The sequence below is a fragment of the Nicotiana tomentosiformis genome, chromosome 6, assembly GCF_000390325.3.
Source record: "Nicotiana tomentosiformis chromosome 6, ASM39032v3, whole genome shotgun sequence".
Lineage (NCBI taxonomy): Eukaryota > Viridiplantae > Streptophyta > Magnoliopsida > Solanales > Solanaceae > Nicotiana > Nicotiana tomentosiformis.
Window position 1 is genome coordinate 86,780,139 of NC_090817.1, and position 27,268 is coordinate 86,807,406.

The 27,268-nt window shown below is 37.8% G+C and overlaps 1 protein-coding gene across 1 annotated transcript; it reads right to left on the reverse strand.

Moving 5' to 3' along the window:
- Positions 1-13,185: 13,185 nt before the first annotated feature.
- Positions 13,186-16,120, reverse strand: LOC104119229 (probable aquaporin PIP2-1). The gene is made up of 3 exons (XM_009630673.4): positions 15,539-16,120; positions 15,114-15,409; positions 13,186-13,707 (listed from the first exon to the last, which is right to left on the reverse strand). Exons 1-3 carry the CDS (start codon positions 15,837-15,839, stop codon positions 13,453-13,455), a joined length of 852 nt encoding a protein of 283 aa, XP_009628968.1. The 5' UTR covers positions 15,840-16,120; the 3' UTR covers positions 13,186-13,452.
- Positions 16,121-27,268: the final 11,148 nt, after the last annotated feature.

Genomic DNA, 27,268 nt, shown 5'->3' on the forward strand with positions numbered 1-27,268 from the left:
TAGTTAGAAATTTGATACTTGTAAGGTCTCACAACCAGCTAGTTTTCCTTAGATGTTCCTTCAATGTTTTGTTGCTGAGAAACAAGTTTATGGACAGGTTCTCTCGAGGTTTGAGGATTAGTTCCTCTCTGTTCAGTTTCCCCTGTTAGGTTACTTGAGTGGAAAGACCTGTTCCTTCTTCTGGTGCAGCTTCAGTCTATGCTGTGGTTTCATTTGAGTTTATTACCATCCCAATTGCTTCATCATCTTGTTCCTGCCTCTCAGAAAGAATGTTAGTTTCCTCAAAAATCACATGTACACTTTCTTCTACACATATAGTTCTTTTGTTATAAATATTATAAGCTTTACTATGTAAAGAATATCCTAAGAATACTCCCTCATCACTTTTGGGATCAAACTTACCTAGGGAGTCTTTTTCATTATTGTGCATAAAGCACTTGCATCCAAATGCCCTAAGGTGGGATATATTTGGTTTTTTCCTTTTAAGTAACTCATAGGGAGTCTTCTCGACAAGAGTTCTAGTCATGCACCTATTTATAATGTAGCATGCAGTGTTCACATCTTTTGCCCTGAAACTATAGGGCAATTTACTAGCAAGTAGCATAGTCCTAGCCATTTCCTCCAATGTCCTATTCTTTCTTTCAACTACTCCATTTTGTTGTGAAGTCCTAAGGGCAAAACAGTTATGATCTATGCCATGCTCATCACAAAATTCAGCAAATTTAGCATTCTCAAATTCAGTACCATGACCAAACCTAATTGATGCAAGTTGATTACCTAGTTGTTTCAGAGTTTTTCTAACAAATGAAGTGAACATGTCAAATGTTTTATATTTAGATGTTAAAAATAGTGTCCAAGTAAACGTAGAGTAATCATCAACAAGCACCACAACATATCTCTTACCACCTCTGCTCAATGTTCTTATTCGCCCACAAAGATCTATATGGACCAGTTCCATCGTCCTGGTAGTACTTTCCATTTTTTGCTTTTATAAGAGGATCTTACCTACTTCCCCCTTGGACAAGCCTCACAAGCTTTATCTTTCTTGAACTTAATGTTAGGTAGCCCTATCACCAAGTCCTTGGAAACACGTTTGTTGAGTTGGCTTAGACTGGCAAGTCTCTTATGCCAAAGGAGGGAATTATTGTCCAACACACTTAAGAAAGCGAGTTCATTATCTTAAAGTGTGGATAGATCCACCACATATATGTTATGCACTTTTTCCCCCTACAAAACTATCTTCTCAGTGTTAAGATTAATTACAAAGCATTTTGTGAAGGTGAAGGCTACCATGTTACCTCTATCACACTATTGTGATATGCTTATTAGACTGTACTATAGTCCATCTATTAAGTAGATATTCTCAATAGAGTGAGAATCAGTCTTACCTACCTTTCCAACCCCAATGATCTAACCTTTCTTTCCTTTTCCAAAGGAGACATTACCTCCTTTAAGGTCCTCAAGTGAAAGGAACTGGTTCTTGCTTCCTGTCATGTGCTTAGAACATCCACTATCCATTTACCATATTTGGATGCTTCCCTTCACTTACCTGCAAAAAGAAATCAGGGGTTAGTCTTAGGAACCCAATCTAGATTGGGTCCCTTTCTATAGGCAAAAGAATAAATCCAGTTCTATTTAGCCCAACTTGGCAGCCTATATTTCCCTAGAACAATATTTTTTGTTCTTTTGATCTGCTTTTTCTTCTGCAGTGCAAGCACTCTTGTAGTGACCATTGTTTCCACAGTGTGTGCAAATCTTATTCTCAGGGAGTGTGAGGTACTTGCTTTTGAGATCCCACTTAGGTGTAGTTCCCAAACCCAAGTCCTCTTCTGTAGTTACTATGGTGTTCTTGAAGCCATGAAAGTGTATTAGAGGACCTGTTTCATTTACAAGTTATGTCTAGATCATGCTTGACCTTGTTCAGATCCTTCGTTAAGACTTTTACCAGTTCATCCCTCTTATACAACTCATCTTTCATATTTCCTATAATTTCTTCTAAAGTGAGTTATGTATGATCATCTGTCTTTTTGCCTATTCCTAATTTCAATTTTATATTTTCATATCTAAGTTCTAGGACAGTTGTATCAAGTGCATGAATCTAGTTCTTCAACACAGTATTTTCACTTTCAGTTTTACAAACCCTAAGTTCCAGGTTTTTGCACTTAGCTTTCAAAATCACACATTCTTTTTATAGATGTTCCTTTTCAATATTCACATCCTCATATTCATCAATTAGTTCTAGTAATAACTCAGATAATCTTTCTTTAGATAAAAATTTAATCTTGTCTTGAAATGAAGGACACTTATCTCAGTTTCTTCATCAGATTCTCCAATAGACATCAGTACTCATTCATCATCATTATCATCATCTGAGCTTTCTCCCCAAGCAGCGACCATAGCCTTGGTTGATCCTTTGTTTTTGCCTTTCTTGGGATGAACTTGTTCCTTCTTCTTGTTCCTTCAGTCAGCTCTTTCCTTCTTCCATTCAATTTCCCACAAAGGACAGTATTTGATTATGTGATCAGTCTTTCCACACTTGCAGAATCCATCATTGGTTTGCTTATCCGGAGCTCTTGCCTTGTTGTAGCTTCCATTTCTTGAAGAACCCTTTCCTCTCCTTAGGTACTTATTAAAGTCTTTGGTGATCATTGTCATTTCATCATCTTCCAGATCAGAACCTTCAGTGATTCTGAGTGTCAGGGTCCTTTCCTTCTTAGGTACATCTATTTTCGTGGTTTGTCTCCTAAGTTCATAGGTAGTGAGATTCCCAATCAATTCATCTAGTGGGAGAGTGGCAATATTCTTTGATTCCTGGATGGCAGTGATCTTGCTTTCCCAAGTAATTAGCAAGACCCTAGTGAATATCTTTTCAACTCTTTCTTCTTCAGGAATAATCTTTCCAAGAGATTTTAGTTCATTTGTCAATATAGTGAACCTTGTGCACATCTCCTGAATGGTTTCTCCATCCTTCATAGCAAAGTTCTCATACCGAGAGTATAGTAGATTTCTCTTCAAGTAAGGAGTCCTGCTCTTTATCCAATATGCAACCTTTTCATTTAGAGATTATCAGAAATAACCACTTATACTTATCTCTTTCACCTGCATGCATTTGCTTGATTCTGTCCTTCACCTGTGTATATTGTCCATGGACTTGGTTCATGCATGTGTTCCTTTGTCAATCATCCAAACCAAAACTGCTCAGGTCAACAAGCATAACTTTAGGGAAGTAAACAAAGTTGCTCACTTTTTTGCTACTAAAGAATCCAAGCAAGCAAGCAGCAACCCACTATCAACTTGGAATTACCCATCTGCCGCCTTCTCCTCCATGAAGGAAAAAATCAATCAACTAGTTCTAGACTTGTATCTACTAATGTTCTTAATAGCTTGGCTGAGCTTGAAAATCCTTTTGTTAATTGTAATCCTAGTATCAACAGCCGTACAGGCAAAACTATAAGGGATCCAAACAGGACCGTGTTCTTATGTAATCATATTAGCTAATGAATGAAAACTCTGTCCTTCTACCAAAAAAAGAGTAGAAAATATATTCTAAGACAAATGTTTAGAGTAATGGGAAGAACAATACTTACTAACAGTTTTGACATTAATTAAAATCGGAAAAAAGTTTCATTTGACCACCACAAAATGGATTAAACTTAAACAAATTACAATGTAAGTAAATAAGGTGTATGTGCTTATTATATTGTATAGGGTAAAATATATTATATTAAATTATCGCATAAGAAAGTGACACATAGAGCCGAATGAAGATGATAGCTGAAACCGAAGGCAACTATTTCATCTGTTACCGGAAAGAATGATATTCATAAAGATAAAATAAATACCTGCCGCCCGGTAGCATTTAATATAGAATATTCTACATCATTTAGTACACTGCCCGTTACAAAGAATGTGACATTCATGCATGCCACTACACATTCTTCAATGGCCCTCATAATTGACATTAAAGAAGGGCTTGAACTTAGGACCTTGTTCCCTAGGTGCAACTATAAATAATGAGCTCTATTATCATTGTAAAGTACACGAATTTTCTAGCAAACTTACGCTACACTCTATTCAAAGCTTAATATAATTTTATCTTCTTGCTTTTTGATTTCATTGGTATTGTGCCCGGAAGCCCTGCTCTCGGAACTACTATTTCTGTTATTTCGTCTCCATATCAAGGCTAAGTATTGCATATTTATCTAATTCTTCTATAATTTTAGGATCAAATTAATTCACTTGTCTAGAAACCACGTATAAATTCAATTGTACCGTTTTACGGGTAAACAGTTTGGCGTCCACTGTGGGGCCTAGACAGTCGTGTAATTAAATTGGTCCTTACCTCTTTTACTAACGTATTTTGATTATTTGTTCTTAGCAAAAAATTACAGAAAATGGCAAACAGTGGTGTTAACAACACACACAATCTTAAGGCCCAAGGAAACAAGCCTCAGCAGGAGGATTCAATCAGTGATACCCGCAATGAGGGAAATGATGCCATGTCGGTCCACGACAGGCGGTACCCACGATATGTTTGAAAGGCGACTCCTGATGATGCTGAAGAGAAGCATGTTGCCGAAAAGGTAAGGGTCCTGCAGGAGCAACAAGAGATCATTCTAGGTCATCGCACACGGCAGAATAAGGTTATGACAGAACTAAAGCAAGCTACGGGTGCTTCCAATAACGTGAATGGATGAGGTCCAGTTCCTCCCGGTACTCCCGCAAATCAAACAACGCAAAGGGTCGACAAGAACACCCCGAGGGGCGAGGTCGGCTTCGATGGGGCCGGGGGAAGCGGATCCAGTCACAACAATGAGAGTGATCCCATCAAAAGAAAACTCATACAATTTATGAGGGAAGTGAACACCCGCACCAAATCCCGGGTGCACCACCAGTGCTGAAAAGGCCGGACTCAAAGAAGTATACACAATTGCTGATACAAACCAAACACGACACCAGAATTGATCCCAAAGCGGTTTAAAATGCCCGACGTGCCGAAATATAACGGGACTTCGGACTCTTAGGAGCATATATCACATATACAACGGCGATGAAGGGGAACGATTTAGCTCCCCACGAGATCGAATAAGCTTTGCTGAAAAAGTTCGGAGAGACTCTAATGAGAGGAGCCTTGACGTGGTATTCGCTGTTACCCGAGCATTCCATAGATTCCTTTGAGATGCTCGTGGATTCTTTCATTAAGGCTCATGCCGGGGCGAGAAAGGTGTAGGTTCGGAAGGCCGACATATTTAGGATTGCACAAGGAGAGTCCGAGTTGTTGTCGACATCTGCGTGAAGTGGTGGCAACACTACTGAAAAATGGCCATCTCAGGGAATTCTTAAGTGATCGGGCTAAAAACAATTATGGTCGCAATCGTGACAATACAGAGCCCTCAAAAGCAAGAGAAGATCTCCCGCTCTAGACGATCAACTTGATTTTGGGGGGGAACAAGATTAACGGGGATACCTTTTCAGCAGCAAAAAAGACGAAGGTAACAATAACCCACAACAAGAGGCTCCGAGATGTCGTTGAAGACGACATCACTTTCACGGAGGAATATGTAGACGGATCGTTGCTACCGCACAATGACGCATCGGTAATTTCTTTAACTGTATTAGATTTTAAAATCAAACGTGTTATGGTGGATCCAGGAAGTTTGGCCAACATTATACAATTGAAAGTATTGGAAAAATTCAAACTTAGCGGAAGCATCATTCCGGCCAGAAAACTCATCGTCGGGTTTAACCTCGCAAGCGTGACAACCCGAGGAAAGATCCTGCTACCCACAAATGCTGAGGGGGTGATTAAGACGACCCTTTTCGAGGTCGTGGATGGTGATATAGGTTACAACATTATTCTGGAAAGATCATGGTTGCACGAGATGAAAGTTGTACCATCGACATATCATCAACTGCTGAAATTCCCAACTCCCGAGAGGGTTAAACAGATAAAAGGCGACCAAGAAGCGGCAATGGAGATGAATGCGATTTTAGTCTCCAGTAGAAAAGAGAAGGAGCATGCGGCATAGAAATTACAAGAACAGGCGCCTTCTCCCAAATCAACTGAAGTGAACCAGGGGGAAGAGGCGTCCGAATCTTATCAGGTGCCAAGATATTTCCAGGTACCAGAAGAGACGGACGCAATGAATTCCACAACGGAAGATCTTGAGCAAGTTGCATTGTTTGAAAAGTTCTTGGAGAGGAAATTCCACTTGGGGACAGGATTGCACCCCAAGCTCAGGTCTGGATTTATTGATTTTCTTAAATTTAATGTCGATTGTTTTACGTGATAGCATGCGGATATGAAAGGTTTCCCGACGGAAGTGGTGGTACACAAGCTAAGCTTGGATCCCAGCATCCCTCTGGTAAGACAAAAGAAACACCCTATTGCCGAGGCCGAAAATAAATTCATCAAAGAAGAGGTAACTCGCCTACTTGATATCGGTTCGATCTGAGAGGTAATGTATCCGGACTAGCTAGCTAACGTAGTAGTAGTTCCTAAGAAGAATAATAAATTTCGCATATGCGTAGACTATAAAGACTTGAATAAGGTGTGCCCAAAAGACTCGTCCCCACTGTCAAACATTGATCAAATGATTGATGCAACGGCCGGGCACGAGTTAATGAGTTTCCTTGATGCTTATTCCGGGTACAACAAAATTAAGATGAACCCGGAGGATTAGGAAAAAACTTCATTCATAATGAATTCTGGCACATATTGCTATAACGTGATGCCCTTTGGGCAAAAGAACGCCGGAGCCACTTATCAGCTGCTCGTAAATAAGATGTTTGAAAAACAGATAGGGAAAACTATGAAAGTTTATATAGACGATATTCTTGTTAAGTCTTTGAACGCTGGTGATCATCTTAAGTACTTGCAAGAAACTTTTGATATCCTAAGGAAGCATAACATGAAGCTTAACCCCAAGAAGTGCGCGTTCGGTGTCAGCTCCAGCAAGTTCCTAGGATTTTTGGTGTAACAAAGGGGGATTAAGGTAAACCCCGATAAAATTAAAGCCATCGAAGACATCCCAGACCAGCTATCAAGCGTAAAAGAGGTTCAAAGGCTCACATGGAGATTGTCCTCTTTGAGCAGGTTCATTTCTCGGTCATCAAAGAAATGCCACCATTTCATTGCACTACTCAAAAAGAAGAAGAACTTCGAATGGACCCCGAAATGATAGCAGGCTTTGAGGGATTTGAAAAGGTACTTGTCAAGCCCTCTGTTACTATCAAAGCCGAAGGAAGGTGAAAAATTATTAATCTTCCTAGCAGTCTCTGAGGTAGCAGTAAGCTTCATTTTAGTCCGTGAAGATGAAGGTACGCAGTATCCCATTTATTATGTTAGTATAATTTTAACGGGAGCATAAACTCGTTACCCGCATTTGGAAAAGCTTGCCTTAGCTCTCGTAGTCGCCGCTCGAAAGCTAAGGCCTTACTTCCAATGTCACCCGATAGTTGTGGTGACCACCTTTCCCCTGCGGAATATCCTTCATAAACCCAAACTCTCGGGTAGGTTGGCCACATAAGCCATTGAAATGAGTGAATTTGACATAGAATATAAACCTAGGACTGCGATTAAGTCACAAGTTGTGGCCGATTTTAGTCGTGGATTGCTGCCTCTAATAACCAAAAAAGCAATGATGGTGTCAAAATCGACATCGAGAGTTTGGACCCTATTTACGGACGGAGCTTCCAACGTTAAGGGGTTCGAGCTTGGCATAGTATTAACCACGCCTTTGGGAGAAACCCTAAGGCAGGCCATAAGAACGGTCCCTTTGACTAACAAAGAAGCAGAGTATGAAGCTTACATGACTTGAATTGGCCCGGGGACTAGATTCTGAGGTAATAGAAATCAAATACGACTCCCAGCTGGTGGTAAATCAGGTCTACAGGATCTTTGAAACCAAAGAGGAGCACATGCAACAATACATAGTGAAGGTTGAAGCTCTACTTGCTCGATTTCAGGAGTAGTCAATTACGCACATCACGATGGAAGAAAACTCTAAAGTAGGTGCATTAGCTAACCCTGGCTCATCAACAGAAATAAAGGGATCAGATTCCGGTACGGTAGTACAACTCATACACTCGGTTCTAGACGCAAATAGCTACTACGAGGTAAATGTGATTAATTTGGTCTGGGACTGGAGGAATGAGATCATTGATTATCTCAAACACGGAAAATTTCCTGAAGACCTCAAGGCATCCCCGGCGTTGCGCGCTAAAGCAGCACGATATAGCTTCAAAAGAGGCCAATTATACAGGAAACGTTTTCAAGGCCCGTTGGCACACTGCTTGGGAGCTTCTGAAGCTAATTATGTTATGCAAGAAGTCCACGAAGGGATATGTGAAAATCATTCGGGCGCAGACTCCTTAGTACTAAAGTTGGTAAGGGCGGGATAATATTAGCCCTGAATGGAACAAGACGCCAAAGCTTTCGTACAAAAATACGATAAGTGTCAATGATATGCACCACTTGTACATCAACTAGAAGAACCATTGCACTCAGTTTTGTCTCCATGGTCATTCATGAAATGGGGAATGGATATCGTCGGACCACTGCCACCGGCCCCTGGTAAGATAATTTTTTTTTATATTTTAACTGACTATTTTTCTAAGTGGGTTGAAGCAGATCCTTATCTGAAGATCGGCGAACGTGAAGTGGTGGATTTCTTGTGGGAGAATATAATATGCAGATTTGGGATGCCAAAATAAATAGCATGCGATATCGGGCCATAGTTTATAGGTGCAAAGATCACAAAGTTCCTTGAAGACTTGAAAATCAAAAGGATCACATCTTCGCCCTATCATCCGAGCACAAATGGTCAAGAGGAATCAACGAACAAAGTGATTATACAAAATCTCAAAAAGAGATTGGAAGCAGCTAAAGGTAAATGGCCCGAGGTACTGCCTGGAGTGCTATGGGCGTACCAAACAACGGCCAAATCGATCACATGAGAGACTCCTTCCTCCCTTATGTACGGAACAAAAGCCTTGATCCCGGTGGAAGTAGGGGATCCTACCTTGAGATATTTCCAAGCAAGTGAAGAGGCAAACAATGAACAATGTTAGTCAACTTGGAGCTACTCAATGAGTGCAGGGACTGGCGCATATAAGGATAGCAGCTCAAAAGCAGAGAATAGAAAGATATTATAATCGAAGTGCCAACCTCCATTATTTCAAAGTGGGAGACTTGGTTCTAAGGAAAGTAACTCAAAATACCAAGGAACTCAATGCAGGGAAGCTAGGCCCAACATAGGAAGACCCCTACCGGGTTTCAGCTGTCACCGGGAAAGGTTCATACGAGTTGGAGAATCAAGATGGAGAAATATTGCCAAGCAACCGGAATGTGGCACACCTCAAGAGATATTATTGTTGATGAACATCATGTACTGAAAGTATGTGCTGCAATCTTTTTCCCTTCGTCCAGTTTTTGTCCCAATTGGATTTTTCTGGCATGATTTTAAATAAGGAAACAACGGAAAGCATACTGCGAAGAAGGTTTCAATAGAAGCAATAAGACCTTTTAATAGCAAGGCACACAAGCGAAGAACCACTCTAGAGAGGTTAGATAATCTTTGGCTCGGTAGCAAAATTCCCACCGGGACGTTAAGTTTGCTATCGAGCAAAGGTTATCCAACCATTCACAAGTGCAAACCACTAGGGGATTGTTAGATAGTCTTTCGCTCCATAGCATAAATTCCTAAGGGGGAGTGAAGTTTGTTACCGAACTGAAGATTATCTAGCAATTCATTAGTGGAGTCCTCGAAGGTGTAAAACTTCTAGTGTTCAAATTGGCATTATTCGCATTCGAACACTAGGGGGAATGATATGAGGATACGGAAACAATGACTGCCACGTCAACCGGAATACGAAAAACGGAAACATAGTTGCAACATCGGGACCGGAGAAACAAGTTGTACAAGTTAGCCACAAGAAATGGCAAATTCTTTTTAGCATAACGAATACTTATGTACTTTTTGAAAATGGAAGGAGTAAAGTAAAGTCCTTTTATTTCAATCTTGTTTCTTATCTGAATGATGAATTGATTTTGTCATTTGAAAGTTAAACAAGTACTTCAAATGTTAGTGTCGTAATGAACAGGAGACGTCCTCTTCAAGAGTACCGTAAACATAAAAGGGCCTTCTTCTATGAAAACCTTCAAGATAAAGGGTTGATTTAGGAAGAACTTGTGCCCGAAATCCAAAATCTTTCAGGGGGAAATACACCCAAAGCCTTGCATAATCAGACGCAATTAGTAAAACTTGCGCAAAACACTTAAAGCAAGAAAGAACACAAAGATTAAAACTTGCATAAATGTTCAAACAAAAGAACGCAGAAAGACTCATACAATACTTGAGCAAAAGATGTTTCTATTCATAATAAATGTGCCAAAACGGCACAAGTACAAAAGTTGGGAAATGAAATAAAAAGCTGAGTTGATGCATCTCCGGGAGGAAGAGAAACATCTGCGCCCCTAGGGGAAGTGGATAGATCTATCACCGGCTCGATATCTTGACCCTCATTATTTTGGCCCTTAAAATCTTCGCCTTCCGATTCCTCTTCAGTTCCCGAGGATTTGGAACGGAACCAGAAGAACCAGAAGAATCAGGTCTAGCCGGGAGACCCCTTTTAGCAGCTGACTCCATCTCACGGGCTTTAGCGATTTCAGCATCAAAGTCAATGACACCCGCTTTAGCCTCCTCCAAGGTTTGTCTCTTCATATTGTACATAACATATATTGTTTCAACAACGAGGCAAGCCGCTCGACGCTTGTGTTATTCTTTAAGCTGGTCAACCTCGGCAGAAAGATTTTTCCGGGAGGATCTAACGGACTTGAGGCTAACGTCGAGTTCGCGGACAGTAGAGCTGAAAAGTCTATTATGCTCAATGGTCTTCTTATACTTATCTTCCAATTGGGAATATTTCGCCACGGCAGCAGCAAGCTCTTCAGTTTTGGAGTTCAAGGCTGCCTCCAAATTATTTAATCTTTCAGTGTAGGCAGCCTCGCGATTGGATGCAGCAAGAACGACACTATGGACTTCAACCCATTTGGTCCTAGACTCTTCAAATTGAACCCTCAACGGGGCAATCTCTTGGCTAAGGGTGTCTACTTCTTGCTCGTTCTACTGAAAACGAACCTCCAACACAACAACCTCAGCAATTTTGGCTTCCAGTTCTGAGAGGCGAATAATAGTTTGATCCCGCTCTGAGGTAAGTTCCTCCTTTTCCTGAATCAACCTTTTGATTCCCTCAGAAGCAAGGAAATTGGCCTGCGAAACAAGAAAGGCAAACTCAAAATACTACTAAATCAAAGACAGAATAAATGACAAAGGAAATGAAGAGTATACCGCTACGACATTTTGCATAGCATTGTTCAGCAAGCACTCTCCTGAGAGAGCTTGTATCTTTTCCTAAATCGGGACAGCAAATTGCATACGGTAGAGATCAAGAGAGTAACGCTCCTCCTCCTTTGTAGATCTTCTGAGGGGGCAACATAATTGAACTCCATAATCACGGAGTCAAACTCTCCACTCAGAGAAAACGCCTCCAAAGTGAAGGGATACATATAGAAATACGCAAAACCCTTCGTGGGTAAGGTTACCCGCTCCGCCAGATCAGGAGCGATAATGTCTAAATCTTGGCAATGACAATCTTTTCTCACAGCAGGAATACTAGAAGGACGGATGGAAGAAGGGTATCTACCAACGGCCTATGTACGAGGGTTAGCAGAAGGAAATTTCTCTTCGAAGTCTTTAGTTGTGACGAGACTTCTGGGGATGATGGTGCTCACTGTAGGAGGAGCAGCTTCATCGGATTTACTTTTGTTCTTTGAGAAACTAAGGTTTTTAGTAGAAGAAGTCATTCTATGTTAGAGAAGAAGGAAAAGTTTTTCTCTTATGAAGAAAATTAATGAAAGGTTGAAGAACAGAGTACAAGTTGAGTAAAGATAGTTTGAGAGAGTTTGGAGAATTATGAGGTGTGAATAAAGGAGGTTGATGTATATAAGTAAAGGTTTAGGCGGCTAAACTCGTGGCCATATTTACCTCGATAGCCGACAAAAGTTATGCTGAATCGTGGGATGACGTGTGTTCGGGGCATTAAATGCGGAAAGACGTATGTCTAATCAACCGTCAGAAGCTTTTCAGATGGGGTCAGTAAAATTCCCCCTCCCCCCCCCCCCCCCAAAAAAAAAGAATATTTCTACCAACTTCTCGGTGACACAAAGTTATGCCATCGGAAAGCAGGGGGACTATCAGTATAGGGTAAAATATGTTATATTAAATGATCGCATAAGGAAGTGACACATGGGGCCGAAGGCAGAGGATAGCTGAAACCGAAGGCAACTATTCCGTTTGTTACCGGAAAGAATGATATTCATAAAGATAAAATAAATATCTGCCACCTGGTAGCATTTAATGAAAAATATTCTATAGCATTTAGTACAATGCTCGTTACAAAGAATATGACATTCATGCCTGCCTTTACACATTCTTCAATGGCCTTCGTAATTAACATTAAAGATTGATCCTAGGACCTTGTTCCCTAGGTGCAACTATAAATAGTGAGCTATATTATCATTGTAAAGAACACGAATTTTCTGGCAAACTTACGCTACACTCTATTCAAAGCTTAATATAATTTTATCTTCTTACCTTTTGATTTCATTAATGTGGTGCCCAGAAGCCCTGCTCCCCGAACTACTGTTTTTGCTATTTCGTCTCCATCTCAAGGCAAAGTATTGCATATTTATTTAATTCTTCTATTATTTCAGCATCAAATTAATTCACTTGTCTAGAAATCACGTATAAATTTAATTGTACCGTTTTACGAGTAAACATATAGCTAAAAGTATGACTCTATTTTTCAACGGTATGATTTTGAACATTGAAAGGGTGTAGGATGGATAGTTGAGCCTAAAGTTTCTACATAAAAATAATTTAAATTTTCATGGTTGGAGAAAATAGATAAATTTATCTTTTTATATTTAAAAAGGCTTCTTAAATGGTTTTTATACTCTTTATCGGTGTATATGACTATTGGAGAAACTAATAAATAGTTTGATGACTTTTTGATCCTAAACTAAAAATAAAAAATAAATTTATTAGGTGAATTGAAAGTTGAATTTACTTTAACTCTATTAGTAGATGATAAAGCATACCGTAGCGATTTTTATGTCTGATGTGATAACGACACAAAGCATTTCATTTAATTACGAGGAGGGGAGAAAAAATACACAAAGATAGAATGAGCTACGACGAAAAGGATATAAAAGAAGGAACTGAAGCTTACACACATACGAATTAGAAACAAATAGGAAAAGAAAATCAAAGGAGAAATAACAAATACTAGTAGGGATAAAAAGACACCCTCTTTATATACAATTTTGCATAGCTCATTTTCCATTCAATTGTTGCGCCCTTTATTCATCATATTGAGCAATGAGGAGTCTTAGGCATTGCTCCTGAAGGAACCGAGAGCTTTGACGGCACCAGCTCGGAGGATATACTGGTGGTAGGCGGCGGCGGCGAAGGCTCCGATAAATGGACCGACCCAGAAAATCCAGTGCTCATCCCATGCCTTGTCCTGGTTGTAAATCACGGCCGCTCCGAAACTCCTAGCCGGATTGATACCGGTTCCGGTGATTGGAATGGTGGCTAAGTGGACCATGAATACTGCGAATCCAATGGGAAGTGGAGCCAATACCTTCGCATCAAATAAACAAGATTAAATCATCTATAATTAGTCATGTTTTTAGTCACAATAATTATGAAAAAAAAAAGATATTCCACCTAGAGGAGGAAACTTAAATTGTGATATATTAAAAATAAAAATAAAAAACAGTGCTATATTATGTACAATCACTAGGGGTGTCAATAAATATTTAAAAATCGATTAAATCTGCCGAACCGTGCCGTACCGAACCGATTTTTAGGTTTCTTTTAATAAAATTGTAGGTTTTAGATAAATCTATAATCGTATCGATAATTAGGGTAAGTTTTTTATTTTATGAAAATAAACCGAAGAAATACCGAACCGTACCGAATAAATTTACTTATGAAAAATATATTTATATATTAAGTTTAAAAATAATAAAGCATTAAATTTTTCCTTGGGCATTGGAATTATAAAAACGGTTACAAGCCAACAAGTAATTAAACTCAAAATCCTAATTCTAAACCTATTAAGCTACTCCTACTGAAATTAAATTATTTCCAGCATATTCACTAGCAAGCCACAATGTATTCTAGTGATAATGAGTAGCAAACTATAATGTATTGAATATGTTTTCTTTCGTATGATTTAGATTTATCTTTTTGAATATTTAATCTTCTATAGACTTTATTCTTAAGTCCCAACATGGTTAATATCTTTCCACTCGTGTGATTTATATTTTTTTTTATATCTTTGCTTAGTTTTTTTTATGCTGCTATAGAATAGTTGATTGATCTATACTCTGACTATCTTTTATGTTTTCTTAATTCATCACACTTTGAACAGTAAAAATACCTAGAGAGTTTTGCTAAGTCCTATAAAAGTACGTATATTATTGCATTCTAATTTTACTAATGACTTTTATATGACATTTAAAAAAATATCGAAAATTAACCGAACCGAACCGATACTGAAGGGAAACCAACATGATTGAGACGGTTTCGAAGAGTCTAATTTTGGTTATACATAATAGAATAACCATAAAATTAATATAGTACAAATTTCATAAAATAACCGACCGAACCGATCCATTGACACCTCTAACAATCACCAACTGAAACAGCTAAAAAGTACTTAAAAGCTAGCAAGTCTATTATCTAGGCAAATTAAATACTCTCATGTTTCAGTTTATATGAACCTATATTTTCTTTTTAGTCCATTCCAAAAAAAAATTCACATCTAAATATGGAAACTTAAACTTGCAATTTTACCTTCAATAAGAAGTTTTTAAAGTCACACAAATACTATGGTATATGCTAGATCAAAGTTTTCAAAAAAATTATAGTCACACAAATATTACTGATGGTTTCGTGCCACAAGTTTTTCTTAAATTTCCAAATAAGTTCTAGTTAAAGTTAAACTCGTGTACAATTAATTGCATTTGATGGAATACTTACGGGGACATGGGAGTCTCTGGCGCTTCTTTTGGGGTCAGTGGCAGAGAAAACAGTGTAGACCAAAACAAAGGTACCAATGATCTCAGCAGCAAGACCGACACCCTTTGTATGGCCAGCAGCCATCACATTAGCACCTCCACCGTATCTGTCGTAGTAAGCGCTCTGAAAAGCCTTCACAAAACCCACACCACATATTGCACCCAAGCACTGTGCTACCATATACACCAAGGCCCTGATCAGTGACACTTTCCTCGCCAAGAACAGCCCAAATGTCACTGCCGGGTTAATGTGTCCCCCTGCATAATTCACACATTAATTCATTAGTACAATAATAAACAATTATGCAAAGCAAAGATGGGATAATCTTTACTATATATAGACGAAAAATTATAAAGAAATGTTTCGGCTTCAATAAAACCACTTACCTGAGATACCAGCAGTGCAGTAAACAAGAACAAAGATCATGCCACCAAATGCCCAAGCAATACCAAGGATGCCAACGCCGCCACAGACGTCGCCATTAGCGTCAACGTCCGACTGGTGCTTGTACCCAATCACAGTGAGTACAGTTACGTAAAGAAATAACAAAGTGGCAATAAACTCAGCAATAGCAGCTCTGTAAAAAGACCATTGTTTCAGCTCCTCAAAATCAATCAAGGGTGCTGGCGGTGGGTCCGTGTAGTCCTTTGCTGAAAACTCCGTTGCTGCTTCTACGTCTTTTCCCATCACTATCTATTCAACAGTACTCTGTTGCTGAAAACTCTGTTTTTAGGTGTGATGAGAAGTGAGAGGTGCGCAGGTATTTATATTAGAATAGAATGAAGGGGAAGAGCAAAGAAGGGATGATTAATTATTTAAGTTGAAAATTTAAGCCGCCCAATACATATTACTATTGTGGAATTGGCCCTACGGCAGTACGGCCACCGTTGTCACACAACGGCTTTCACTTCTAGTATTCTCTTCTTCTTCATCTATAGACATGGGGAGGGAGAGTATAAGTTACTTACGAATAGTTTTTGCTTAAACTTTATATTTATATTAGGATCCATATACTTCAAATTTTGACTCCTCACTTGTCTGTAGAGGATGAATTTCTTTTTATCATGTTTACAAAATCAGAGGTTAATAAGTGCCAGTAATAATTTTTTGAGTTACATCGAACAGCTGTGTCAAAATCTCAGAAAAATGGAGATTTCGACATGAAAGGGTCGAGTTCTATTATCATTTTTATGTGTATAGTTTAGAGATGGTCTAAGCTACATCAATAATGTGAATTTACTACTGTCGCCAATAAGAAAAAATAACTGTAAAATGACACGTTAAATACTAGCTAGCTTATGTGAATTCAACATTTTTCGCTATTAAAAAAATATATATAGCAAGAGACAATTTTAGTCGAAAGGATGAAGATTAGTGAACCAAATTGAAAGACAAGTTATGTCATTAGGAGTTTCCTGGTTCAAACATCATCTGTCATATCAAAATTAAGAAAACGTAAGGAAAATAAACCAAAGAAAAATCCACACACAAGAAAAAGATAATGATGTCTTTAGTTTGCTGTCTTCACTTACCATCATATCAAGTTATTTAATAAACTTTTCTAATGATAATTTTTTCCTGATATTATAATTCTGATTTATTTTTTTGTGTTATTTGTGCTCTTACATCACAATCAATTTATTTTGATGGTCGGTGGAATAATTCAAGATTAATGAGTGGCTATCCTTCATTTATTGTGTATTGCTATATTATTATGCGATTCCTTTTTAGGTTAGGACACTGATAATCATATCTGATGAGAATAGCAATTATTAATCTTATCACTTATCACTAATCATTTATAATCGTCATAATTTTTAAATACAACAAATTAAGACATTGTTTTCTTTTTGTTGTCATATTATTGGCTGGCTGATAGCCAACTAAGCCTGCCAGATAAATCTAACTGGAGGACTCACCTAAAAGCGTAAACACCGCAAGCCCACAAATAACGATATGCCCTATTGTTGTAATTTCATAATTTGTAAATATATGACATTTTGATGATCTTCATCATGTTCTTATTAGTTTATTTAAAACTATTTTTTAGTCTAAAAAAATAAATACGGTTTGTTCCAACAAGGATTTTATTTTTCTGTCTATGTCTTTTCAAGACGACGACGACAACAATAATGACCCAATGTATTTCTACAAGTGGGGTATTCTTCCAAGAGCTTATCCATATTGAAACGGCATAGATTCATAGATCCAAAATACAGAATTTTCAAAATACCTTTGTTTACCCTTAAAATCGGATAATAATTAAATTTGTAAGTGGTTTAAGGATATGTGATTTCACTTGGCACAAACTGAGAAATATAAGAATTGAAGTTAGAAATTAACTGTAAAATGAAGTAAACCAATATAACGCGTAACTTTGGCCCTCGAACTAGGTCGCCCTCGAACCAACTGAATATATTATTGAAAAGAAAGAACTGAACAACTGAATAAGACAGCTTAAAAGAGAAAACGTAATATATTGCTTTGTTATGCGTGTGCCTCTTTACAAAATGATTGGAACCCCATTTATATAGTAGATGAGTTCTACATATAGTATAATTCTAAATACAGAAGAAAATCTTCTGATTGGCTAATCAACCGGTCTTGACTTGATATATGCCGAGATCTCCGCTACAATCCTCGCCCGGTCACGAATTCCTCGGCTTTCTGTTATTCGACCTAGCAGGCTTCCTTCGATCCCGCTAGATCCCTATCCTTCCCGATCTTGACCTTAGCTGGTCGCGATCTCGATCGATCCCTGAATCATGAGCTAGGTAATATTTATTCATGTAACGATCCAATATTTGCAGATATTTTTGCATTAGTGATAAAATAATATCAGTTTCAATGGATAATGCTACTAATAACACAAATACTATAGACTTACTTACCACTACGCTAAATTCTGTATTTAGTAATATTTTTCATGTTAGATGTATTTGTCATGTTTACCATATAATTGTGGGTGATGGTATGAAAATTTTAAATATTGAAATTGAAAAGGTTAAAATGGCTCTTAATTGGATTTTTTATTCAAACCGTAGAAGTAGACTTAGAGAATATTTTAAAAGATGCGATGAATTTGGCCTAAGAGAAAGAAAGGTTTCTAAACCTTGTCCAACTAGATAGAATTACATGTATGAAAGTTTGGTTGTTGCATGTGAATATAGAAACTCCATAAACTGAACGTTTAATGCACATGTAAATGATGACGATGAGCACCTTATGAATGGGGATTGGGTTAATGTTAAAATGTTTGTTGATTTTTTAGAAAAAAATCATATTGCTACAAATGAATTTTCTGGGCAATATTATCCTACTATTTCTAACTGTTTAATTTATATTGCATAACTTGCAAATTTGTTTACTCATTTTTCATACGGTGGGGAAATTTATAAACTTGCTATTGATTCTATGAGAAAAAAGTTTAAAAAATATTTTTTTCCTATTCCCCCTATTTATGATGTTGTTGATTTATTAAATCCTTGTGTGAAATTAGGAGGTCCTCAATTTTGGTATGAAACTGTTTATAATGGTTTAGCACTTGAAGATGTTGAGTTGGCTGGACTTCCGGAAGCAATAACCTCAATTAGAATAAATGCTCAAACTATTTAGTTTGCTTATCAAGTTATATTAAATCATGCTAGACCAAGTATTCCAACTCCTTCTTCTTCTTCTTCTTCTTCTTCTTCTTCTTCTTCTTCTTCTTCTTCTTCTTCTTCTTCTTCTTCTTCTTATTCTTATTCTCAATCATCTAAAAGAACTGCGGGAGTAAGAGCATTTAGTACTTGGACGGGGTTTAGGGGTTCTCAAGGTTCTAGTAGTAATAATTTTTCACAACTAAACGAGCTTGAAGTTTATTTGTCGCAGCAAATTGCGGAAGTGAATCCCAACGTCTCCTTTAATCTTTTGATGTGGTGGAAGGACAAAGAAAAATACTTTCCGGTTCTTTCAAGGATGGCCCGAGACATTTCAACTATTCAAACTTCAACAGTGGAATTAGAGAGCGCTTTCAGTCAAGCAAGACTTCAACTCGGTGATTATAGAGCGTCTATAAGGGAGAGCTTGGAAAAATTAGTATTTTTCAGAGATTGGATCCGTTCGGAAAGAAGAAATTTTGGACTTACTGAATCACAACCAGAGGAAGATGAAGCTTACGAAGAACTGTTAGCTGAACTTGCGGAGGATGCTTCTTCGCCCGACAATGGAAGCGGCGATGACCAAGCTACTTTTTCGCCACAACCAACGGAAATTCCTCCAAACCTTGAAGGATTTATGAAGTTTGTAAGAGATACCATGTAACTTGTATGAACAAAAATTAGTATGTATTATGTAACTTGTATTTTGGCACATCTTAATTAGTTTTTTTTTCTTTTCAATGATGGTATTAACACTTTGTTGTGCTCATTCCATAAGGGGGAGGAAGACTAAGAAAGATATTGTCATGTTATTTTAATGATATAATAAAATTACAAAGCATTGCTTTGAATATCTCTTTACAATATTTCTGTCTTTAAATTTTTAATTAAAAAGTTTAGGTCACAATTCTATAATAAAATTTACAAGGCATTGCCTTAGATATTTTTTTTTACATCTTTTTGTCTCTAATTTGAATTCTATTTTTTTTTAAAAAGAATAATATTTTAGTCGTTGGGCCCACTTAGCCCATTTAGCCCGCGGGGCCGGCTCGTTTAGCCAGGGACCATGAGTTCGTGGGCCTGGTCCCGGGCCAATTCCTAGAAAAAGTTCTTTTAGCCCGTTTAGTTAGAGACCGGCCTGGGACCGGGACCGTTTGGACCAGCCCATTTAGCCCGTATAGGGCCCGGGCCGGCCCACATGCCACCCCTATATCACACACATTCCACACATAAGATTGAGTTGGTGCACATAACTCACTCTCGAAAATATTTTGACAATTTGGCCACAGGTGGTTTCCTCCACAATACGCACAAGGAAGATCAACAATATACTTACCAATATCAAAACTCTCATAATTCCACGATGCCATATTTCTTAAATTAACAAATAAAACTAAAATTTTAAAAATCAAATACTAAAAAATAAAATAAAAGTTCAAACTTGAAACCTAGCAATATGTACACCTACAGCTTCACCGTTAGTTCCTCGGCAATGGCGCCAAAATTTGATCACGTCCAAATCTAGTCCTAAAAAGGATAAGTTGTCGCTGTAAATATAATCCGGTCTAAAATTCCGGAGTCGAATCACACAGAGAACTAAGGTTTAGCTACAACTGTTTAGTATCACTAAAAATACAAGCTCGAACAGTTCCTAAGTTATAAATATTAAGATTCTTATATCTAATTAACTAATAAATTAAATTAGTAGATTTACAACAAAAGATACTAAGGGTTGAAGACTAAGTTAATGAGGTCTAGAGTTATGATTTCCTCAATTGTCGGAATCTTTCCCGTTGTGTCTTCTATAATTTTGCCTAATTATTCTCTATTGATCGTGAATACTTTGAGTGTCGTAGCTCTCTCTCGAGCAACTATCACAATTTACTAGACATATTCTCTCGAACTACGATAGCTGGCACTAATTCACCGCTCACTATGATCGCACCAAGGTTTCGTTATCTCTAATCCCGCCTTTAAACCCTTATGAGATGACCCAAAATATCATCTTTAAATTTAATAATTAATTCTGTGTTTTAAGACCTCAAAAAGCACTATTTATCATTATCCGACTTGCGTGTGCGGTCCGTAAAAATTTTTTGAAAATTTTTCAGGTGAAAAATGAATTAAAATGTGAATTAGAGCTTTAAAACTCAACTGAGTTGACTTTGGTCAACATTTTGAGCAAAAGAACTCGGATCAGTATTTTGATAATTTTTGTAGGTCTGTATCATAATTTGGGACTTAGCCGTATTCCCGGAATTAAATTCCGAGGTCCCTAGCCCGAGATGTGGAATTTTGATGAAAATTTAAAAGTTTAAGTTCAAATAGTGACCGGATGTCAAATTATGTGCAAACGACCCCTGAATAGAATTTTGATGATTTCAACAGCTCCGTATGGTGATTTTGGACTTAGAAGCGTGATCAGAATTTTATTTGGAAGTCCGTAGTAGAATTAGGCTTGAAATGCCGAAAGTTGAATTTTTGGGAAGTTTGACCGAGGGGTTGACTTTTTGATATCGGGGTCGAAATCCGATTCTGAAAATTTTCATAACTCAGTTATGTCATTTATGACTTGTGTGCAAAATTTGAAGTCATTCCGAATTGATTTGATTTGTTTCGACACAAGATATAGAATTTGAAAGTTCAAAGTTCATTGATTTTGATTTGAGGTGTGATTCGTCGTTTTGATGTTGTTTGATGTAGTTTGAAGGCTCGACTAAGTTCGTATGATATTTTGGGACATGTTGGAATAAGTGATTAAGGTCCCGAGGGTCTCGGGTGGATTTCGGAAGGTAAACGGAATGGATTTCGGACAAAGAGTGCTGGAAATTTCTGTTGCAGAAATTCCGTGCGTGGAACCAACTTTGGAAGCTTATATCTCGCAATGTATAAGGAATCAGAAAATGTGCAAAACATGAAAGTTGTAGTCGTATGATTGTAGGTTCCATAAAGTTAAACTATGCATTATTTGGACATTTTTACAGAATGTTATGACGGATTGAATGAAGGCTGGTAGAGCAGTTTCGCCAGAAATTCTGATGCATGCAGCCGATTTTGGGAGCTTATATTTCGCAATGCATAAGGAATCAGAATAATTGCAAAACACGAAAGTTGTAGTCGATGAATTCTAGTTTCCATAAAGTTAAACCGTTTATCATTTGGATAGTTGTACATAAAGTTATGATCAATTGAAGTAAGACTACTAGAGTTGTTTCTGGTGGACTTTTAGTGACGAAAAATAGACTTTTAGTGACAGATTGGCAGAAACTTAAGGACCAAAAATGCTCATTTCATTCATTTCGTTTTGGATTTTTGGAGCATGGTTCTTGGGCGATTTTCACGGAAAAACATTGGGGTAAATGTTCCTTATCCTATATTGATTATATTTCATGATTCCATACTCATTTACATCATGAATCCGTGAATTTATGGAAGAAAAATCAAGATTTTTGTAAAATCTTCCAAAAACGAAAATTTAAGATTTGGAGGTCGAGTTGTTATCGGATTTTGATAAAATTGGTATGGGTGGACTCGTAATTGAATGGGTTGTCGGATTTTATAAGTTTCGCCGGATTCCGAGATGTGGGCCCCACGGGCAAATTTTGAGCTAATTTCAGATTTTAATGAAAATGTAATATTTTCTTATGAAATTGATTACTATAATTTTTGTTGACTGTATCGAATTAATTATGACTAGATACGAGTCGATCGGAGTCGAAAAAATTGAGGAAAAAGCATAATACTTGGTTAAATTGGAGCAAGTCGATGTAAGTGACTTGTCTAACCTTGTGTGGGAGAAATTTCCCCTAGGATTGGTATTGATGTGATTATTAAAATATGTTGAAAGTCGTGTGCACGAGGTGACGAGTGTGTACACGGGTTAAATTGCGAAAGATTATATTTTTAAATTGTGTAGATCACTGTTGCGCATTTATTAAATTATTTTATCTTGTTATATTCTTCATCATTGATGTGAGATATATACTTCAAATTTGTTTGATCTTTTCTTACTAATTGTTTTACCTGTTTAGTTGAAACTTGGTTTCTTTTATTCTGTGCATTATTTGAAGGTTGATTTTCTTTAAATTAAATATTATTAATATGAAGTATTTGACATTTTTAAACTTGATATTGAAGCAACGTAGTAAAGATTTTAAAATATTATTTTCCTAAATTATTTACTCCTGAATATTTTTATACTCATTGTGAGGGAGCCGTGAGCTCTTTATTGTGGAAGAATATTATTGATGAATTATTTTGACATGAGGTGTGAGCTCTTTATTGTGGAAAACTATTATTGATGATTTATTTTGGCATGAGCCGTGAGCTCTTTATTGTGGAAAACTGATGATTTATTTTGGCATGAGCCGTGAGCTCTTTATTGTGGAAAAATATTGTTGTTGAATTATTTTGGCAAGTTAAATTATTTGAGCACTTGAGGTGCAAATTGTGATATATTGTGATATTGATACGCATGCGGTGGTATAAGGTCTGGGTGTTGAAACGCATGCGGTGAGATAAGGGTGGCTTGATACGCGTGGCTAGTAGGGGAACTACTAGAAGTCATGCGGTGTGATAAGGGTGGCTAAAACGCGGATGCTATTTCAGAAAAAATGTTTTCTTTAAATAAATTGTGAAAGCTCCCGCGGTGATATAAGGAAATGAGATATTGTGAATGTATTTATGATTTGGGACTACAAGGCGGTACCTCGAGAGTGCCCTTGTTGATATTGATTTATGGTCGTAGTTGCCTTTGATTATTATTGTGATTTTCATAAAGTTGAAGGAAATTCTGTTTTGATTTCCACGAGATATTATTTGCAATTAATTGGTGTCATTAAATGTGACATACTATTTGATTCATTTTCAATATCATTTTATTTTACTACATTGATAAACATTTTACCATGCCATTATTATATTCCAGTAGGGCCTCACCTGACCTCGTCACTACTCTACCGAGGTTAGGCTTGGCACTTACTGGGTACCACTGTGGTGTACTCATACTACGCTTCTGCACATCTTTTTGTGTAGATACATGTACATTTTACCAGCCTAGACGTTAGTGAGTTACTTGCGTACGGAGACTTCGAGGTATATTTGCCAGCGTCTGCAGACTCCGGAGTCCCCTTCTATCATTTTATGTTGCTTCCTTATATTTTATTTAGACCTTGACATATAGAGACATTGAGAATAAATTCTTAGAAGCTTGTGACTTATTTCTACCGGGTTTTGGGAGTTGAAATTATTTGAATTGTAGTTTATTTATTTCAGATATTTATTATTATTTCGCATTGTATGGCTTACCTAGTCTTAGAGACTAGGTGCCATCATGACATCCTACAGAGGGAATTTGGGGTCGTGACAAGTTGGTATCAGAGCACTAGGTTCATAGGTGTTATGAGTCACAAGCAGGTTTAGTAGAGTCTTGCGGATCGGTACGGAGACGTCTGTACTTATCTTCGAGAGGCTATGGAACTGTTAGGAAATATTCACTTCTTTGACTCCTTATCGTGCGGCATTGATTTAGCTTGAAACATATATCTTATATTCCTTTGTATCCACTCGTGTATGACATTGCGCACTCGGTATCAGTTGTGCGTCGATGATTCGTAATGCCGTATATGGACTATGAGGGAGCCAGAAATGCTCAAACATTGCCTCAACATGTGGTTCCAACTGAAGATGCGGACATATTGAGAGATCACCTAGTGAATCATGTGCGGGGTGCAACGGACATTGGCGTCTGGTTGATTTATACGAGCTGTGAAGGTTATTATTGTGGATCATCGGACGTTGTGACCTATGACTTCACGCCGTCCACTACCAATGGGTGGATTGCAGGGTCATGTATTATATCAGTTTTGGCCTGAAATGTATATATGTGGTATTGAAAGGTTCCCTAAAATTTACACATGTTTAAGACCTGAGATTTTGTAGAGGATAAGATTGGGACTTACGGTATGTCCACCTCCTTAATAATCCTATACTTCAATACCAAAGGAGTTATAGAAACAACTCTAAATTTGTAGAAGGTCTACTCAGCGTGGACGTCATTGTTGCGGATTTTGGGGTGCTTCGGAGTAAGTACACTTGTTGACGAGAGTCTGGACTATGTGGTTCGTGATAAGATTTGTCTGTATGGAGCTCTACTTTCGTGATCGTTGTGTATAAATAAGGGTAGGGGTTACCCCAAAGAAGAATCAAAGAGTATGTTAAGAAATGGGTCAGCTCAACAGTGTTGAGTCAACATAACAAAAGAAGAAATTTGTCTTGGGAGAGATGATTCTCGACCAGTGTTCGTGGTAAGCCTATGAAGAGGGCAGACCAGCCAATGCAATACCGCCCACTTGGCTCAGTTCTCAGAAACGCTTTTGAAAGAGTTTGTTTTCTGGACTCTCCGTAATGCGTGGCGCATAGGGTTTGAACGGTTGCGTTATGTCACTATTGAAGATGTCAGAATATGCCATCAAGTTCAATAAGTTAGCCCGTCATACTCCTACTTTACTTCCTACAGCCAGAGGGTGAGTCCATAGACTCATTAAAGGACTAAATTATGATCGTAAAATTTTGTACGACTCGGGAGCTACAAGCTGATACTTCATTTCTGCTAGTTGTACAAATTGCCAAGATATTAGAATGTGTTCGGTGTGGAAAAAAAAGGGGAAACTAAGGAGACCAAGACGTCTCATAGTTCTGGGGGATTCAGTAGATTCTACTCTGCAAGTATAAATCATTATGGCGGGGGCTCAGGCAGTCGTCCATCCCAGTCCACACATCAGATTACTCGGGGTGCTCTAGTAAGTTATTTTAATGCACCACCGACATGAGTTCCTACAATGGTTATTCCAGTTATCTGGCACAAACTCAATATGAGCAGCCTAACCCGCAAAGGGGTTATTATGAATACGATGATACTGGAACATCAGGAGAAAAATTTCCCAAACTTGGGAGAGACTTATTTCATTAAATCACTCAGGCTACGTGCCCCATTGCAGTTACTACACCACCTACATGACCAGTTAGGGGTAGAGGACTGACGGGCAAAAGGCGTCCTAGAGGTGAAGACCCAGCCATTGATATATTTCTTTTATGGTATGGCGGAGGTCGCTATATCAGTTGATGTCGTTACAGGTACGACTTTGATATAATATAAAGGAATGATTTCCTTAAGTTGATTCAGTTCTCAATATCGAAACGAGTCTTCCTATTGTGCTCCACTTATGAGTGAGCTTCATAATTCTATAATTTACTTATGTGTTTACCCCTGTTGGGAGATTTTATGGAGATAACTACACCTATCATTTCGTGTTGGTCACTAATAAGAGCTGCGAGGCTAAATGTGGCTTTTTATTACTCATTTCGGTAAATTTTGATGTAAATTCCGAATAATTAATTGCAAATTATGAATTATATGCCCTACCGGTGTGGGGTTCATTATGTGTTGTGATTTGGTGTAACCGAAATTATTTAAAAGGAGAAAATAGAAATTTGCAATTGGCACGATGTGCATATTACTTGTGATTCAGAACTGAGGACGAGATCCTCACTTATTTATATAAATTGATATGTTTAAACCGGGCTACGAGCTGCGGTGAAAGTTATAAAAGGAAGAGATCCTTGTGAGAAAAATTCTTATGTTTAAGTTCTCCCTTGTGAAATTAAATTGTACTATAGTACTAATAGGGAGTCATGCCTGTTAGGCTTATTTGAAAATTCTTATATGAAATTCTCTATGCATAGTTGTCAAATTCGTGTGGTAATTATTAATTTTTAACCTATGAGGTAGGTGCCCGCCTAGGTGGCGTTAAATGTGACTCGTTAATTCGGGTAAATAATTATGAAGTCTTCATGCCTCGCATCTAGTTATCAGTATTGTGAAGGTTTGCAACGAGATTTTTGTTAACATGAGGTTAAATGACGATTCTGTAATTGATTATGAACAACTATTAAGACCAAATTGATCCAAGAGGGTGCCCCATTTACAGGGTCAGATGAGTGTGAGTTAAGCTTTCAGAAGCTCAAGATCACTTTGACTCGGACACAAACGTTGGTATTACTTACATATTCAAGGTCTTATACTGTGTAATGTGACGCGTCATGTATTGGTCTCGGCGCAGTGTTAATGCAAGACGGTAGGGTGATTGCTTACGCGTCCAGACAGTTAAAGGTGCATGAAAAGAATTATCCTGTACATGACCTGGAGTTAGAAGCTATTGTTCATGCCTTAAAAAATTTGGCGGCATTAATTGTACGGTGTCCATTATGAAATCTACACTGATCATCGGAGTCTACAGTATCTGTTTAAACAGAAGGATCTTAATTTGCGGCAGCGGAGATGGTTAGAGTTGCTTAAGGATTATGATATCACCATTCTCTATCATTCGGGGAAGGCCAATGTGGTGGCCGATGCCTTGAGTCGTAAGGCAGAGAGTTTGGGTAGCTTAGCATATTTACCGGTAGCAGAGAGGCCTTTAG